Source organism: Colletotrichum phormii (genome assembly GCF_030913505.1).
Source record: "Colletotrichum phormii strain CBS 102054 chromosome Unknown BDP81scaffold_34, whole genome shotgun sequence".
Classification (NCBI taxonomy): domain Eukaryota; kingdom Fungi; phylum Ascomycota; class Sordariomycetes; order Glomerellales; family Glomerellaceae; genus Colletotrichum; species Colletotrichum phormii.
This window is the reverse complement of record NW_026851476.1, coordinates 113675-129678: the sequence shown is the minus strand read 5'-3', so window position 1 is coordinate 129678 and position 16004 is coordinate 113675. Positions and strand designations below refer to the sequence as shown.

At 52.9% G+C, this 16004-nt stretch overlaps 4 protein-coding genes across 4 annotated transcripts; 3 read left to right on the top strand and 1 right to left on the bottom strand.

The window, feature by feature from the left end:
* Nucleotides 1-1237: 1237 nt before the first annotated feature.
* Nucleotides 1238-3301, top strand: BDP81DRAFT_440995 (uncharacterized protein). Its single transcript, XM_060591564.1, has 2 exons — nucleotides 1238-1361; nucleotides 1488-3301. Exon 2 carries the CDS (start codon nucleotides 1493-1495, stop codon nucleotides 3101-3103), a length of 1611 nt encoding a protein of 536 aa, XP_060438593.1. The 5' UTR covers nucleotides 1238-1361; nucleotides 1488-1492; the 3' UTR covers nucleotides 3104-3301.
* Nucleotides 3302-5855: 2554 nt separating this feature from the next.
* BDP81DRAFT_465895 (putative O-methylsterigmatocystin oxidoreductase) lies at nucleotides 5856-7430 on the bottom strand (the record flags this gene model as incomplete). Its single annotated transcript, XM_060594339.1, has 1 exon — nucleotides 5856-7430. One exon carries the CDS (start codon nucleotides 7428-7430, stop codon nucleotides 5856-5858), a length of 1575 nt encoding a protein of 524 aa, XP_060438592.1.
* A 795-nt stretch (nucleotides 7431-8225) lies between these two features.
* Nucleotides 8226-10009, top strand: BDP81DRAFT_440993 (homogentisate-dioxygenase). The gene has a single exon (XM_060591563.1). The coding sequence runs from the start codon at nucleotides 8404-8406 to the stop codon at nucleotides 9916-9918; it is 1515 nt and encodes a 504-aa protein (XP_060438591.1). The 5' UTR covers nucleotides 8226-8403; the 3' UTR covers nucleotides 9919-10009.
* A 413-nt stretch (nucleotides 10010-10422) lies between these two features.
* Nucleotides 10423-12507, top strand: BDP81DRAFT_333920 (uncharacterized protein; the record flags this gene model as incomplete). Its single annotated transcript, XM_060585710.1, has 2 exons — nucleotides 10423-10736; nucleotides 10887-12507. The coding sequence occupies 2 exons, from the start codon at nucleotides 10423-10425 to the stop codon at nucleotides 12505-12507; spliced, it is 1935 nt and encodes a 644-aa protein (XP_060438590.1).
* Between the last annotated feature and the right edge of the window lie 3497 nt (nucleotides 12508-16004).

Genomic DNA, 16004 nt, shown 5'->3' with positions numbered 1-16004 from the left:
AAGTGCTGTGCTGCGCCGCAGCTGGTTTCTATTGGAAGGGGGCGAGGAGGCATTAGCGCGCCCTCGCTCAGCATTCCCGGAACAGGTGACCGAGAATGAGGCCCGCTGGTCGATTGATAGGAGAGAAATTCAGGCTCAGGACTCGGTCGTCGATTAGGGAATAGAAGGTCAAGTCAAGTCCGATGTAACTGTGAATATTTGAGCGATTTCCTGGCGTTGATAGTGCGTGATCAAGATGCCAGTTTCAGCCGCAAGATAAGTAGTTGACATGCAGTCGTAAAGTAAGCGTTCGGTGACGGGAAGGACAGGCCTTCCTTCATATTGCGGTTCCCGGAACTGGAGCAGACTATGCCGTTTGAGAGGGATTGTGGACGAGACATTAATTACATGCCTGTGTTGTATCGACGGGAACCTCGATGATCTGATTTTGGCCTGCGCACTTGCATTAGCCCGTCCCTGCATCCCTTGATGCAAGTCTGACCTGGCGAAATCGTGAGTGAGGGTGTTGTCAATGTGTCGGGCGAAGAAGTGGCGGGCCTCAGATGGGACGTGCTGGGGGGGGGGGGGGGGGGTGGATCGACACCTTAATTTCCTCAGACCAGCCACATTGGGCGATTACATAGTTAGGCAGCCATATACGGCAGGCTTCGAGAATAACTCTAGCGCGCTTGAGCCACATCACCTGACTTGGCTCATCCATTGCGGACTTTTGATTGGCCTAAAATGCTCCGACTGTGTCACGTGGAGAGACATGACTGACTAACCGGCTGCCTGCCGTGCATGCCGTCTGATGCAACAATAGGAAGGGGCCAATTCAGCCATGCCATTTCCTCCACATTCAGGACCCATGGATGTCTTGACTTACCCTATGCACCGCCACCAACGGGACGGCGCCCTGACGGCGACCATTTACCAATGTTACCGCCCAACGCTTGTCTTCACTCCAACAATGATGTGCTATGCTAGGCATGCCACGAGGCTCATTTCACAGGCTGCCAGAATGCTATGTGGTGTAAACAAAAAATGCCTGGTCACTGGTCACACGCTAGCTGCATGATGCATCCTGCAACCGTTTACTGGTAATACTAGCTTGCTTGGCTGGGCGTCCCCGTCAGGGGCTCAATGAGGTAGGTAAGGTTGGTGAAATGATATGACCCCATTCTCGAGCTCGGAGCTTGATGTCTCGGTTTCACCGCATTGTTTCTATATAATACGACGGTAAGCTTCTTTACTTGCAGTGTTGTGTCACACAAACATAGAGCTACCTCGAGATACCTCGAGTCTTCTTATCTACAAGAGCATATCACTACCTCAAGCAACCTTTAGTCCAAACATCCCTCTAGCTATTACGTTATCCTCAAGTAAGAGCCTTAATCCCAACACGTTCAGAAGAGCAGTCACCTTATAAGATCTCACACCCTTAACGCCCGTCCAACCCTTCCTCTATCTCTACCTTACGCCCACTCACTTCAACCCAAACAACACAGCCAAAATGTCGTACAGAGTCGCCGCCCCCGATGAATACCTCGCCATCACGGGTATGTCCGTGAAGACGGTCAAGATCACAAAGGCCGCCTGGGTATGGCCCTTCCAACGCTGCATGCGCTTCCGCATCACGCCCCATGACTATGCCATGAGCCTCCAGGCCATGACCAAGGAAAAGCTTCAATTCCTCCTGCCCGTCGTCTTCACCGTTGGTCCCGATGTCAACCAGCGCGGCGCCAACGCCGCCCATCAATCCAACCACCACTCCGGTACATCGGAGCAACAGCAGCACGATGAGGACGACAGCTACACGTCTTCCAACCGTCGCGAGGACCGCGGCGACGCCCTGATGAAGTACGCCATGCTCCTCGCCGAGTCCGCTGACAAGAAGACCAGCTCCCTGCTCCATCTCGAGAACATCGTCAAGGGCATCATCGAGGGTGAGGTCCGTGTCCTGGTCTCCAGCATGACCATGGAAGAGATCTTCACCGAGCGCGAGGTCTTCAAGCGCCGTATCTTCCGCAACATCCAATCCGAGCTCAGCCAATTCGGCCTCAAGATCTACAACGCAAACGTAAAGGAGCTCAAGGACGCCCCCAACTCAAACTACTTTGAGTCCCTCTCCCGCAAGGCCCACGAGGGCGCCAGCAACCAGGCCAGGATCGACGTCGCCGAGGCCCAGCTGCGCGGTAACGTCGGTGAGTCGAAGCGCAAGGGCGAGCAGGAGCGTGAAATAGCAAAGATCAACGCCGAGACCGCCGTCCAGAAGACGGACCGCGACATCGAGCGCGCCACCGCCGAGGCCAACCTCGACACCCGCCAGGCCTCCCTCAGCAAGGACGTCGAAATCGCCCGCGTCGAGGCCCGCCGCGCCCTCGAGTCCAAGGACGAGGACCTCAAGCGCGAGGTCGAGCTCAAGCGCGCCGCCGCAGAGATTGAGCGCCTGCGTGCCACCGACGTCGTAAAGGCCACCATCGAGCGCGAGGCGCGCCAGCAAGAGGCCGACGCCGAGGCCTACGCCATCGAGGCCGATGCCAAGGCGAACTTTGAGAGGAGCCAGCGCGAGACCGAAGCCAAGGCCTACCAGACGCAAAAGGACGCCGACGCGCATACCTCGGCCGAGTTCAACCGCACCACCAAGACGGCTGATGCAAACGCCTACAAGGCCCGCCAGGACGCAGAGGCGCACCAGTACTCGGCGCAGCTCAACGCCGAGGCTGAACTCGCCATCATGCTGAAGAAGGCCGAGGGCATGTCTGCCATGGCGGACGCATATGGCAAGATGTCGACTGCCTTTGGCGGGCCCGCCGGTCTGCTGCAGTACCTCATGATCGAGAAGGGCACCTACGTCCAGCTCGCAAAGGCTAATGCCGAGGCCATTCGCGGCCTGCAGCCCAAGATCAGCGTCTGGAACACTGGTAGCCAGGGTTCTGGTGAGGGTGGTGCCAACTCTGGTATTGATACCATGCGCAACGTCTACCAGATGCTGCCTCCTCTGATGACGACGATCAACGAGCAGACTGGCATTACGCTGCCTGAGTGGCAGTTTGGCAAGATCAATGCTGGTATGCAGGCTATGCAGAGTGAGAACGGCGCCAAGGTCAATGGTTCCAATTAAGAGGGGACTCATACCACAGACACTCATTTAAAGGATTGATGATTGGAGCAGATCGGCGTTGATGGCTATTTTTTTGCTTAATTCACGAGTTTGATACCACAGCAGGAAGGCCGCGGTCGATTTTATAGATTTCCTTTGTCTGTAGTTGTACTTTTAGATGGATAGTTACCTAAAGTAAAATCATCTCCTTGCCTTACACATTGGAAATACTCGAACGTCTTTACGATTCTCAAGCGAACAAGATCGAATATTGTTGGTATACACTTCAGCAGGGCAGCCTGAGGGCCGGTACGAAGCTCATGCGTATGTATGTATAAGGAGGAAGTTGGTGGGCGTAGCTCACGATTCTTCCGTTGGGTACAAGTAGGTGGAAGGGCCGTTTGCAACGGCCCAGACCACCTTCCCAATCCACCTTTTCTGCCAATGTTCCAACAAATATAGTAAAGCAGTCCAGGGCCAAGTCTTTTTGCTAATTAACTTAGTCTCATGAGTCTCGAAGCCCCTAGGTAGGATGAGCTACGCCCAGCAAATCAGTAACTCCCCGGGTAAATCTCGGCAGGACTCTTGAACCTTTCCTCCATGTAGAAAACAATGAGGTGTTTATTTCAAGAGCGCCACCCAGGCTTATTTGACGTCGGGGTGCCTTCTCATTGAGAATTTAACCTAAGAGGGGGGTAGAAGCAGAGTCCGAGAGAATGCGCTGTCCCATCGAGTGCGAAGCAATGTCAGTACAAAGGTACGTACTTCTCCTGAGGGCTGGTAACGAATCACGTCTTCTTCTATGACAAACCATATCAATCCCGTCTTAATGCCGTCTGATGTACCCAGTCAATTCGGTAATTCAAATGTTCGAGAAGACTGGAGAGGCTCATAACGACGTTTTCTCGCGCTCGATGGGATATGGGCGCCAAATAAGTGTGTGCGATAGTAGAGAAAGGGAGGGCCGTCCAGGCTTAGCTCGGACCCATAAATGGCTGGCGTAAGGTCGCCCGTAACAGTAGAGCTCATTTCCTATATGATATCTGATAATCTCGTCACGTCTAACGTCATCTTGCTGCTGGGGCGAAATCCGAAAGTGGTAGCTGTTATTCATTGGGGACAGGCAGGGGACTGCTCAGGCAGAGTATTTCGTATCCGGTGGGCGTCCTTAGCTATGTTCCGTGTTGTCCGAGGGCATCTGAGTGATGCTATTTACTGGATAAGCATTCTGACAGAATTCGGAATTGTACCGTTGCGCCATATACAAAAGAGAGATCCCTCTACTGCATTTAGGTAGTTGTGGGTACATATAGTTTCCGTCACATTCCCTCAAAGACGCGAACATCAACATTGGGTGGAATAGATATAATATACTGACTTAGTTGGTAAAGGTGACATAGTGATCTGATTTACGACCCGTCATTCCTGCACCACTAACGAATTCATCACCCATGGCAGAACGATGCCAGTGATGATGATGAACGTGAACATGGAGGCCAAACAAATGCTGTACCGGTTCATGCCGCCGCTAATAGTCTTGAATGCAAAAATGCCCCTCCATGCCCAATAACGAAAATACCTTCAAGTTCTTTCCGTACATGATCTCGGTCACATAGCCTCATGCTCTCTATGGCCTTATAACAGCGACGAGCTATGCGCACAAGCTTCTAACAATCATGATAACCCCTTATCGCCCATCATGACCATCCAGCCAAGGCCCTGCATCAACTGCATCACCTCAGGGGTTGGTCTGTCATGATAAAACCTGACGAGAAGTCTTTTCAGAGACGGGATAGCCTTCAACTGCGCGTCGACTTGCGACAAAGCCTCGCGGCGGGACTGTGAGTCGCCAGGAGCTTCTCCAACAAGACCGAAGACATTGTCCTTATACATGTACAATTCCAACGTTTTCAGATTGACACAGTAGTCTTGGAGAAGCTTCAAGGTGCGCGTCCCATCCTGCGTAAGCCCCAGCGCTTCGGACCGTCCCTTTACCGCCCCGAGGGGAGGAAAGCTGAGGGACAAGTGGGATAGCAGACGCGCATGGGCTGACGCGGGAGAGACCAAAAAGGCTTCTAGGATCGAAGTTTCGCGTCGGGTTGTGGTGTCGACGAGGTTGAAATGATTCGAGCCGTAAAAAGCTGTATTCGTCTCTTGTTCATTGTACTCTCGACACTTCGCCAATGGCAATCCAGGCCATTGCGTTTGTTTACCGGGCACGAAGAATTCTATCGGTCCGCTTGGAGAGTCTTGGGAGACGAATATTGAAGTGGAGAGCACGACTGTTTTGTTGTAAGCGTCCTTGCGAGCCTCTGACGACATGTTGGAGAGAACATCCTTGGGCGAGCACAGTCCGGCTTCCTCCTTGGATTCCATGGTTTCTAGAGCGGCTGCGAGTATGTGATGAAGAGGGGAATTTTCAATTGCGGTGTTTCTTTAAGGTTTTAAATGCGGTTAGTTGTGTTGGTTATGTTAGTTGTGTTGGTTATGTTAGTTGTGTTGGTTATGTTAGTTGTGTTGGTTATGTTAGTTGTGTTGGTTATGTTAGTTGTGTTGGTTGTGTTGTGTTGGACCCCTGAGCGGTCAGCAGAAAAGGTGGATGTGGAAGGCGGTATGGTTATGAAGATATGGAGTCTTTAATGCCATGGATGTACAAGTGTAGCCCAGATAGAATGATAAAGAAGTAGTTGCATTTTGCGCTGTCGACTGGCTAGGCGTGCGAAATTATAGTAAAGTGTACCTATACGGCCTATGTATTCAAGGTCGGATACATCTATCGGGTTGCAGAAATAACTATCTCTGCCCTACGAGAACTCCTGGGGCTAATCCGGCACAGAAAACGCTTCGGATGACTAGTAAGCCCGTTCGTCAACTCAACAAGGGGTATAATTTCCTCCCCCCTCGGCCCTCTAGCTCTCTCAATCCTGACCGTCGCCAACATTGACGCGATGGCAATCCAGACGCTCGCCTCCGCGAGGTGCCTCCCAACACAAACCCTTCTCCCAAAGCCAAACTGTCCCACCGGAAACGGCTCCCCGCGGCCGCCCTCCACGATGGGAATATACCTATCTGGGTCAAACGTCCCGGCATCAGCGTACGTCCGCTCGTCATGCGTCATCGCGCGCGCGTTGGCGTACACGAACGACCCTTTGGGTATGAACATGCCATCGTAGACATCATCCTCGAGCGAGCGGTGCGGCACGCCGATCGGGGATACAGGGCACCACCGCAGGGTCTCCTGGACGATATAGTCAATATATGGCAGCCTCGGCCTATCTTCAAATGTCGGCAACCTCCCGTCCTCGACGACCTCGTCTAGCATCCTCTGCGCCTTATCCTGGACCTCGGGGTGGAGAACCATGTTAAGCACGAAGACCACCAGCGTGGACCACGTCGTATCCTGTCCCGCGGCGTAGACCGCCCCCGCTGCGCCCTTGATGTCATCTACCGACAGCTCCGGCGTCATTCCGGATTTGATCTGCTCTGCTCTCTGCTCGAGCAGGATCTTGATGAGGCTGTGCTCCTGGTCCTGGGTCTTCTTGGCGGTCACGGCGGCGTAGGGGGCATCGTGGATCTGGCGGATAGCCCAGCTCCAGTCCCGTGCGAACCGGAGCGACCGGTCACGGACTAGCCAGTCGGGGAGGTACCGCACAAAGGGGAAGAAGTCGACGAGAGTCCCGGCCGGGGCTCCGCCGTGGCCGAGGGCGTAGGACGCGTCTGTGGCCATTTGGATGTACGGGTCGGTATCACTTTCCACATTGACACCGAAACCTATGCTCATCACAACGGCGGTCGCGAATCTCCGAAGGGACGTCTCCCAGGATCCGGGGTCTCTTATAATGCCCTTCAACAAAACCAAGGCCTCCCTCTCCTGTAGCTCGCGGTACATCTGAATACTCGTCTTGGAAAAGCTCCGCTGCAGGATCCTGCGATGCATACGAAACTCCGAGCCCCATCGCAAAAAGGTCAACGTCTTGCGCCAGCCCATCTCCTCAAATAGCACAAAGCGCGGGCGATCGCAGTAATTCGCCCCTCTTTTATCGAGCAAGTCGACGGCGGCGCGCACAGAGTTGAGGACGACGACGGGCTGGCCCAGGACGTTGAAGTAGAGCACATCGGAGCGGTACTCCTTTGACCAGGCGGCGTAGGCGTATTCCGGGTTGTCGGTCGGGATGATGCGGAGGTGGCCGAGGATCGGTTCGCCGCGGGGGCCGGGCGGGAGCGGGAGGCCCCGCTGGGTTCCGGGGTTGCGTGGGCGCGTGCGCCGGGTCCGTAGGGCATGGATGGTGACGGCGCCGGCTAGGAGGAGGAGGATCGCGGCGAGGCGTGTGCTATGCACGGATATCATTTGGAAGAGGGCCATTGCCGTGTATCGTATTTCCATTCAAAGGAATGTAGCGAGCGTCGTTAGCGAGCGAATCTGCCCTCGGGATAGTCTTACTTACTAGGATCACCGAAGCTGGGAAGATGGGTATTGGTGATGGGGATGCCTCGAGGCTCTTATACGGAGGTATCACCAATGATAGCCAACGCGATTCCAATTCCAACCTTGTCGTGATGCAGCACGCAGGAACCCCAGAATGGTCATTTTGGCTGACGGGGTGGAAGAAGGGCCAGCGTCCTTCGAGCACGTAATGATGAGGAGACCTTATTCTGCCAGTGGATTACCTATCAGCGAGAAGTCATTGAGGGTAAGAGTCAAGGACACACAGACTAAGAGCTGTTTAACTCGGGTTAGTGCATGTGAGAAACCTGAGATGAGGAGAACTTGGGCATGACGCCAAACCAACACAAAGGAAAACCTGGTCGGAAAATCTGCCCACGACGGCTTGCCGGATCCTGGTAATAACCGGCAAAAGGAGCCACTCCAAAGACAAGTGTATCCGCAGCCGGCGATAAGCTCCTGAGATTGCCGGAAATGGGCAAAATGTTAGTCGTCTTACACGACATGGCCCATCTGCTACACCGTGGTCCCTGGTCCATGGGCTGTTCCCGCGTTTTCCGTATGATGTTGAGCTTTGTGCCATTTTGGAAGCTTTTACTATCGAATGTTTCTCGGAGTATACTTGAGCTGTGCTGGAATTCATTTGTAGCTGACCCTCTGCAATACTTCTACGCACCTTCTTCTTTCCTACGGCCCTCCGTTTCTTGTCATTCACTCCAACGGTCTCACCTAAGACGCAGATATTACTCACTAGTCACAACGTCTAGTCAGTGACGTGCAGACGGTAGCTCGCATCACCGAATCACACGGAGCCGCGTGTGCCTTTCTGCTCACCTGCTCTACCCCTCACCACAGACAATAGAGGACGGTCTCGAAAATGGTCGGGGCCACAGCGGCGGCCGCTTACTCCACGGCGCCGACTGACTCGGACCCCCACCGCTACCAAACGGGGTTCGGAAATCGGTTCGCATCGGAGGCCGTGCCGGGAACGTTGCCCCTCGGTCAAAATGCGCCCCAGAAATGCAAATTCGACTTGTATTCAGAACAGCTCAACGGGTCCGCCTTTGTGAGCTCGAGGGCGACGCTTCAGCATGTGTGGATGTATCGCATCTGGCCGTCGGTCGCGCATCGCGACGTCGTGCCTGCGCCGGAGCTGAATCCGTGGCTGCAGGCTTGCTTTTCGCCGTTCAATGAGCGAGTCAAGTATGTTGCGGCACAACAGGCGTGGGATCCGTTCCCGCTGCCTGGCGAAGAGGGCGAGGCAGAGTCAGGAAGTATCGATTTCGTGCAGGGAATACGTACAATTGGTGGCCAGGGAGATCCGATTTCGAAGGAGGGCATCGCAATACACGTCTACACCGCATCCAGGTCCATGACGAATAGAGCCTTTTGCAATAATGATGGGGACTTTATGATCCTCCCACAGCAAGGCAGGCTCAACATACAGACCGAGCTAGGCTGGCTCATGGTCCGGCCGGGGGAGTTGGCCGTCATTCAAGCCGGTCTGCGCTTCCGCATCTCCCTACCCGACGGCCCGTGCAGAGGCTATATCCAAGAAATCTTTGGCAACCACTACGAGCTGCCGGAGTTGGGACCCCTTGGATCGAATGGAATGGCGCTGCCTCAGGATTTTCAGAGCCCCGTCGCCTCGTTCGACGTCGACTCATCAGAGTGGGAGATTGTCTACAAGATGGCGGGCTCGCTGCACGCGTGCCGGCAAAATCATACGCCGTTTGACGTCGTCGCGTGGAGGGGTAACTTAGCACCCTACAAGTACGCGACGGAGAGATTCATCAATGTTGCGAATGTGAACCGTGACCAGGCTGATCCGACGGTCTACTGCGTTCTTACGGCCAAGTCCAAGATCCCGGGTGTCTCGCTGACGGACTTTTTGGTCTTTACGCCTAAATGGATCCCGACGTCGGACACCTTTAGGCCGCCGTATTATCACCGAAACATGTCGACGGAGATGATGGGCTTGCTTTATGGGACGTACGGTGGGAGTAGCCACGTTCTGGAGCCAGGTGGATTGAGTTATGAGGCGAGTTATATGCCTCACGGCGAGACGTATGAGACGTGGTTAGATGCAACGACCAGAGAGCTGAAGCCTGATAGGATATGTGAGGGTACGGTGGCCTTCATGTTTCATATTAGTGTTCCTGTTTTGCTTACTGAGTGGGCGATTGAAGGGGGAGGGGCCAAGTCGTTGCATCTGAGCTCTGGGGACCCTTGGGCTGGTGCGAAAGCGCACTTTTTGGATCATTTGGATGAGATTGATGTGGAGTTGGGAAAGGCGGGATTATCAAGTCTCGGGAGGAAGAAGGCCGATAGGGTTGTGAATGAGGGCCGGCATGCTTATAGTAACGGTACAAACGGTCATAGTAACGCATAGAATACTGCTTGGCGATCGAATATCATGAACATAGAGCTCCCTGAAAGCTATTTCAAATGGTCAGAACATATGTCAAAGGCCACAAGTAAGGTGTTGACTACATGTACTAAGGTGAGTGACATCGCGATAGGCGCTTTTATGAGAATGAAAGTGGCATATTGTACGGCGGCGAATCTCGGCATTTAACCCCTCAACGAGCTTGTGGTGTATTAGAGACACATAATAAGAGAGGGGGAGTAAAGGGAAAAGCTGGGATGCTCGGTGATGTCCCATTCCTCGATCCAAGCATGGAGTAAGATATCCATGATAACGCTATCTTCCCCTCCCAGATATCGGCTCAAGTCTTCCGATCCACTTATAGATCCTGCTAGCCGGCGATTCTCGTTTGGCGTTCCTTTGTCGCTGCCTGTCTGATTTCATCATTTTCCATGTTGGAAACATCGTGTGACTCATTAATCTCATTTTTCTTCCTTGATAGCCGTGAAGGTTAGGCTACTATCAACCATGTCTAGTTCCACCCGGGAACCCACCGACGAGCCCGCTCCGGAGGACACCCATATACAAAGGCCCATTAGACGCCGTGGGGGGGCCGCCTGCCGTAGATGCCGGCGCCTTCGATCCAAGTGCGTAAAGCAGAATTCACAGCCGCCGTGCGAAGCATGCCGCCATGCCGGCACCGAAGCCGTGAGATCTTGCACATTCCCTCGACGTGGGGATGGGGCGGCTGACCGTCAGTTCCGTCGACGATCGCGACCACTGCCGTTATATATACCCGATGATACCGACTCTCCAGGTAGCCCCGACGGGTTTTCTATAGTGTGCGGCTCTTCCACAATGCAGGAGAGTACTGGGTTGGGCACAGTTGCGGAGGATACTTTGGAAAATGGGGCGGCAGGTTTGATGCCGCGGACGCCAGAGCTGTCTGCTGGAAAGACTATACCTCCCACGCCAGCAAGAGAACCAGCGAGAGAACCTGCAAGGTCATTGCCGCCGAATGAAGAAGTAGCCGAGGGCTGTAGAACCTTTGTGACATCCTACTTCCAGCTGGGATTTATCCCAAAGGCAATGTTCCAGGAAAACCTAGCACAGGACCCTCTCGCAACAAGCAACTTCCTCCTTTGCTGTATCCTTTCCATTTCCTCCCGCTTCACCCCTATCCTGATCCGACGATTTGGAACTGCTGCTGAAGCAACGAACCACTTCCTAGAGCAGGCAAGAGGCATGGTGTCAGAGGAGATGTACCAGCCCTCGTTGGAAAACACCCAAGCCTTCTTCCTACTCGCCATCGCGGAGTGGGGCAATGGGGACAAGGAGAGAAGCTCGATGGATATGGGAGTTGCAGTGCGTATGGCAACGTTGCTCAAGCTTCATCTAGAAGAGACGTACGCTCTACCGCCGAATGCCAAGGCTGAGCAGGTGGTGCGGGCGGAATCGGCAAGGCGCACGTTCTGGATGATCCAGAGCCAGGAGAACCTCCACTCTGGGCATAGCACTCCGACGCCCTTTCCCCTGGAGGCCATCACGGCCCTGCTTCCTTGCCCAGAGAGCGACTTTGCTTTCGGCGTTGCCCCTGAAGAGAGGGCTGCGTTACCTGGCACGCCTCCTGCCATCGCTTGTCCTCGCCTCGTGAGGGGCTCGGAAAGATGCCTTTTTGCGACACTTATCCAGGCACATAACCTATGGGGGAAGGTTGCTCGTCAAGCAGGGCATCCAGCCGACAGTCTGGCGGTAGAATATCCCTGGAGGCCTCAGGGTCGATACGCTACGCTGGCGCAAGGGCTCAAATCGTGGGAGGCGGAAATTCCACCGAAGCAGAAATGGAGTGTGTGGAACCTGAGGGGTTGGAGGGCGGAGGGTTTACACCTAGCCTACCTTTCAGTCGTCATGGTCTTGCGCCTGAGTAATATTGTGCTGAGGAGGGCGTACATCAACTACATTATCCTTGCCCTATCACCCATCATCGCAGGCGACGAGAAGGAATGCCAGAACATCGCGCCCGAGGGCTTCTGGATCGTCATGTCTAATGAGCTATTTGATAATGTGGTCGAGTTACATGAGCAGGTCGAGGCATACTTCAGCATGAGGGCCCGCGACGAGGGGTTCCCTGCTATCCTGGTCTTCTGCGTCTATATGTGCGGCTCGCTTTCGTCGTACTTGTGGCGGCACCCGTGTCTATGTCCGCATGTCGCTCCATCGGAGGCTGAGGGTATGGCGTTGGGATCTTTGAGGATCCTGAGTGAGCTGCATCAAGCGTGGCCGACGAGCACGAGGTGGCAGCAAGGGTTGCAGCAGGTTGCCAGCCCCCTTTCTGTGACTGCGTCCCCCGTAGCGATGAGATCTCCAGGAAAGGGGGACAGGTCGAGTACGCAGGACCGAAGACCCATCCTAGCAACTAGGAAACTAGAGAAAAGTGCTTTGCTTGCTGTAAGTCGTGAGGAAGGTATAGGGGAGATGGCGTATCAGGACTGGCAATCTGGAGTTGGTAACTTGCCCCAGATGGATGCGTTCCCTGATGACTTATTTGATGCCGAGCTTGCTGCATTTTTGAATGGTGAATCTAGCTATAGTCTTCTCAGTTCTATGCCGTAGGTCATAGTTACACGCATGGCTGGCCGACATTAATGATTTCCCTACACCTGGGACAAGTGTCACAGTGAGCGTTCTTTCTCTCATAATCAATGCAAAAGAATTGTAAACCGCATAGAATTTCCATTGGAGGTCTTTGACTCTGAGTTTGCCAATATGGCTTATGGACGCGTGACGACTTTGAGACATCCTTAGGATGTTATTTAACGCACCGGGTCGCTGACTGGATGTGGACTTATTTTAGGTCTGAGAATGCATGGTCTATAACTGCCTCGTAGCAACGTCGCTGAAGTGTACTGCTCACTTCTCTACCAACGATACAATGACTAGAGACTGCTTTCTCAAGTCTATCCCGGACCTGGCCATCAACTACACAATCGATGTGTCTCCATGTCTACTACCCAAGTCACATGCACCCAGGCAATCTCATTTAGTGTCTTTCCCCCTGCCGGAACCCGCGCTCGCTTCCTTGCTGGCCTTATGAGACTGTTTTGTCGATCGAGATTTGGCTTTCCGTTGTACCTTCTTATTGTGCTTCTCTAGCCACCGGTCGCATATAGGCTGATCTCGAGCGTCTCGTCGATGTGGTACAACTTCAGTGCCAGGAATAGATATGTCAGCCATTTAGTACCCTGTGAACAGGAAACTAAAGTGTTAGATAACTTGGCTTACCTTTGATTCCGTACGTCCTGACAATGGAATCCTCATCTTTGAACGGGACCTTGCATCCTTTGAAGTGTGCTATCGCATCTCCCCCAGCAATGGGGTTTCTGGAGAAGGTGTGGCTCTGACAGCTCTTCTTCGGACAGACCAATATCCAGTGCATCTCTAAGCCATCGAGCTTGTATGAAAAAAATAAAATCATCAGAGTGAAACCTTTCCACGTTGCAAACAGTCACAACTTTGGACCCATCGCCCTTTCTACGTCGAATAGCAGCCCTATCTCGATTCTTGGGAGGAAGGGGTTTCGAAGTACACGTAGGGCTGATGGAAGAGAGGAACGGTAGCGTCGTCGAGGGGTATGGTCTGTTTTCAGTGTATTGAAAGGCGGAGGAGAAGAACCCGGCGACCAAACTGTGATAACTGAACTTTTGGATACGAATCGGGAATTCTTTCTGAATTTGTGCAACAATTCCGGCTCTTTCTTTGGATTCAAACTCGAGAGGCATTTTCTCCAGAAGGTCTTCCAAGATTAGCCGTCTGGCCTTCTCACAGCGGCCTAAAGTTTCCTCAATTGCACTCATCGCTTGCCTTTCGAAAATCCCTTCCCGTCGCTGGATCTCCCGAACAACTGCGGCTCTTGCTGTTGTTCTTTAAGAAACGTCGCTGGTCTCTCCAATGTCCGGAATGTTCATCATGCCGTGGCTGGTCGGGAAGGACAGAATTTCGGCCAAGTCGCGATATCAGATCGGTGGAGCGTGTTGGCGTCGATTAGTCCTGGGGGTCAACGAGCGCAGTTGCAGAGAAAGCTCAACAGGAAGAAGAGGGTCAGTGTCAAGATTGAGGAGAGAATCTCGTAATCTTATTAATGCAAGAGGCAGTGTTCGGATTCTCTTCGAGAGGTCTCACATCGGCTATTGTGACCTGTATAGACTACCTACTACAATCTTGCGAGAAACTCTCTTGGACGCCACGAACGCCAAAGGCAAAGTAGGTCCTCACGAGGAACACGACTGACATCAATGCTTCTGCCCCTCCACTCTCAGCAACTTCGCCAAAATCAAACTTCTGGTGGCTGCAGACAAATAGTCATGCTAGTAGCCTAAATACTGATTTCGGACATCCTTATTTTGTTCGAGTGGTCTAGGCGTATGCCAGGCGGGAGTATGTTTGCTGGCCGCACACCTGCTATTGACTCCTCAGCCCTTGGTGACTAAATCATGGCCATCGTGGTCACTGCATTCTCCTTAAAGTAGGGAAAGGTCTTGGGCACGATGAAACTAGGCGGTGGCGTTCAACCTGTCCGCAGTGCCCCCCCTGATCTACGGATCAGGCGTGTTGAAGGCGTGTTTTCTGACCTCAGAATTTCTTCCTCACATTGGCACCACCGACGCTGACACTTCTTCCAACAATGCCCAAACAAACACGGCAAGCTGCGTTAGTCTCCAATGCATTCATGATTCCCAATTCTGTCGTCCTTCGCTAACTCTCGAACGCTCATCCAGAATCTTGGGATTGGATTGGGGAAGTAGTTCGATTCGAGCGAGTGTTTTACCTCGGGACCAAAAGAAAGCTCTCACTGTTTGGAATACCAAGTCAACACCTGGTCATGATGAACGTTATCAAAAGGGAGCATTCAGCTCGGCATTGTATCTCTATGACGCCGGAAGGGTCTACACGGGCGAAGCTATTGACGAGGATCGCGACCCGGTGCCGTCGAAGCATTTCTTCTCCAAATATCCACAGACTGGATTCGATGCAATCGATGCCTCGTTGAACAAGTTGGGGTCAGAGAAGTTATGGGATAGAATTAATGATGGTACGGAAGCAATCATCGAAGCAGTCTTCATCGAAATCGAGAATCATTGCGACGGCGAGAATTACGATCGGGAACTGTACTGTATCGACGAGATCGGATTATCCTACCCTGCGCATTGGAAGGTCGAGGAACGAACCAAATATGAGAAGCTGATACGAAAAGTGGTTTCCGAAGGATTAGCCTGGATAAAGGAGGACTTCGATGTTAGCTTTCACGTTGAAAGCCTAGCATCGGCCCACTGTCTGTTCTGGCATCCAAAGCTGATCAACGACATCATCCCACCGCCCCTAACATCTGCGCTTTTTGTCTTTTTTGACTTTGGCGGGTACACCATGGTGAGCGCTCTTTAATAGCGGCAGCTAATCACCACGGGATTGACACTTTCTGGAATGGATGCATGTTCGCGGTACAAAAAGGCGATGGCAGCCATTTGAGCTATCACAGAGTGGGCGAGACCTTTTGTAAGCAGTTCTCTTCCCCTTTTAGCACGAAAGGTAGGACTAAGAATTGTCTCAAAGCAACTTTCGGTGGGACACAGTTCTGGGAGCGGGAAGTCTCTGATTTCTGCCGACAGGAAGTGGAGAAGCATCAAGATTGCGAGTTGCCGCCCCGACAACGAGCACGTCTACTCAGACAATTTCACTTAAAGATCAAGAGTTTCACGACAAGTGAGATCAAATCAATGTCTTTATCTTCGACAAACCCTTACAACCCACTCGAACGATATTCCGTGTATTTGAGGAAAGAGCTCGCGGAAAAGTTCTTCGCGGCTGCCCTGGAGAAACCTATACAGCTCGCTGAAAGAAAGATAGCCGAAGCAGTATCTCTGAGTACTCGTGTCAAGATCGTTCTCTCTGGGGGTAGTGGCAAGAACTCTGTTGTACACTCTCGGCTAAGGTCAGCTTGTGGAAAACATGGAGTCCCAGTACCGTTCCGCTTCTACGAGGGACTTGACAGGGAAGAGTGAGTAGTTATCACCACGCAGTACAAGTTTCTCGAACCATATGAGACCTAATGCGCA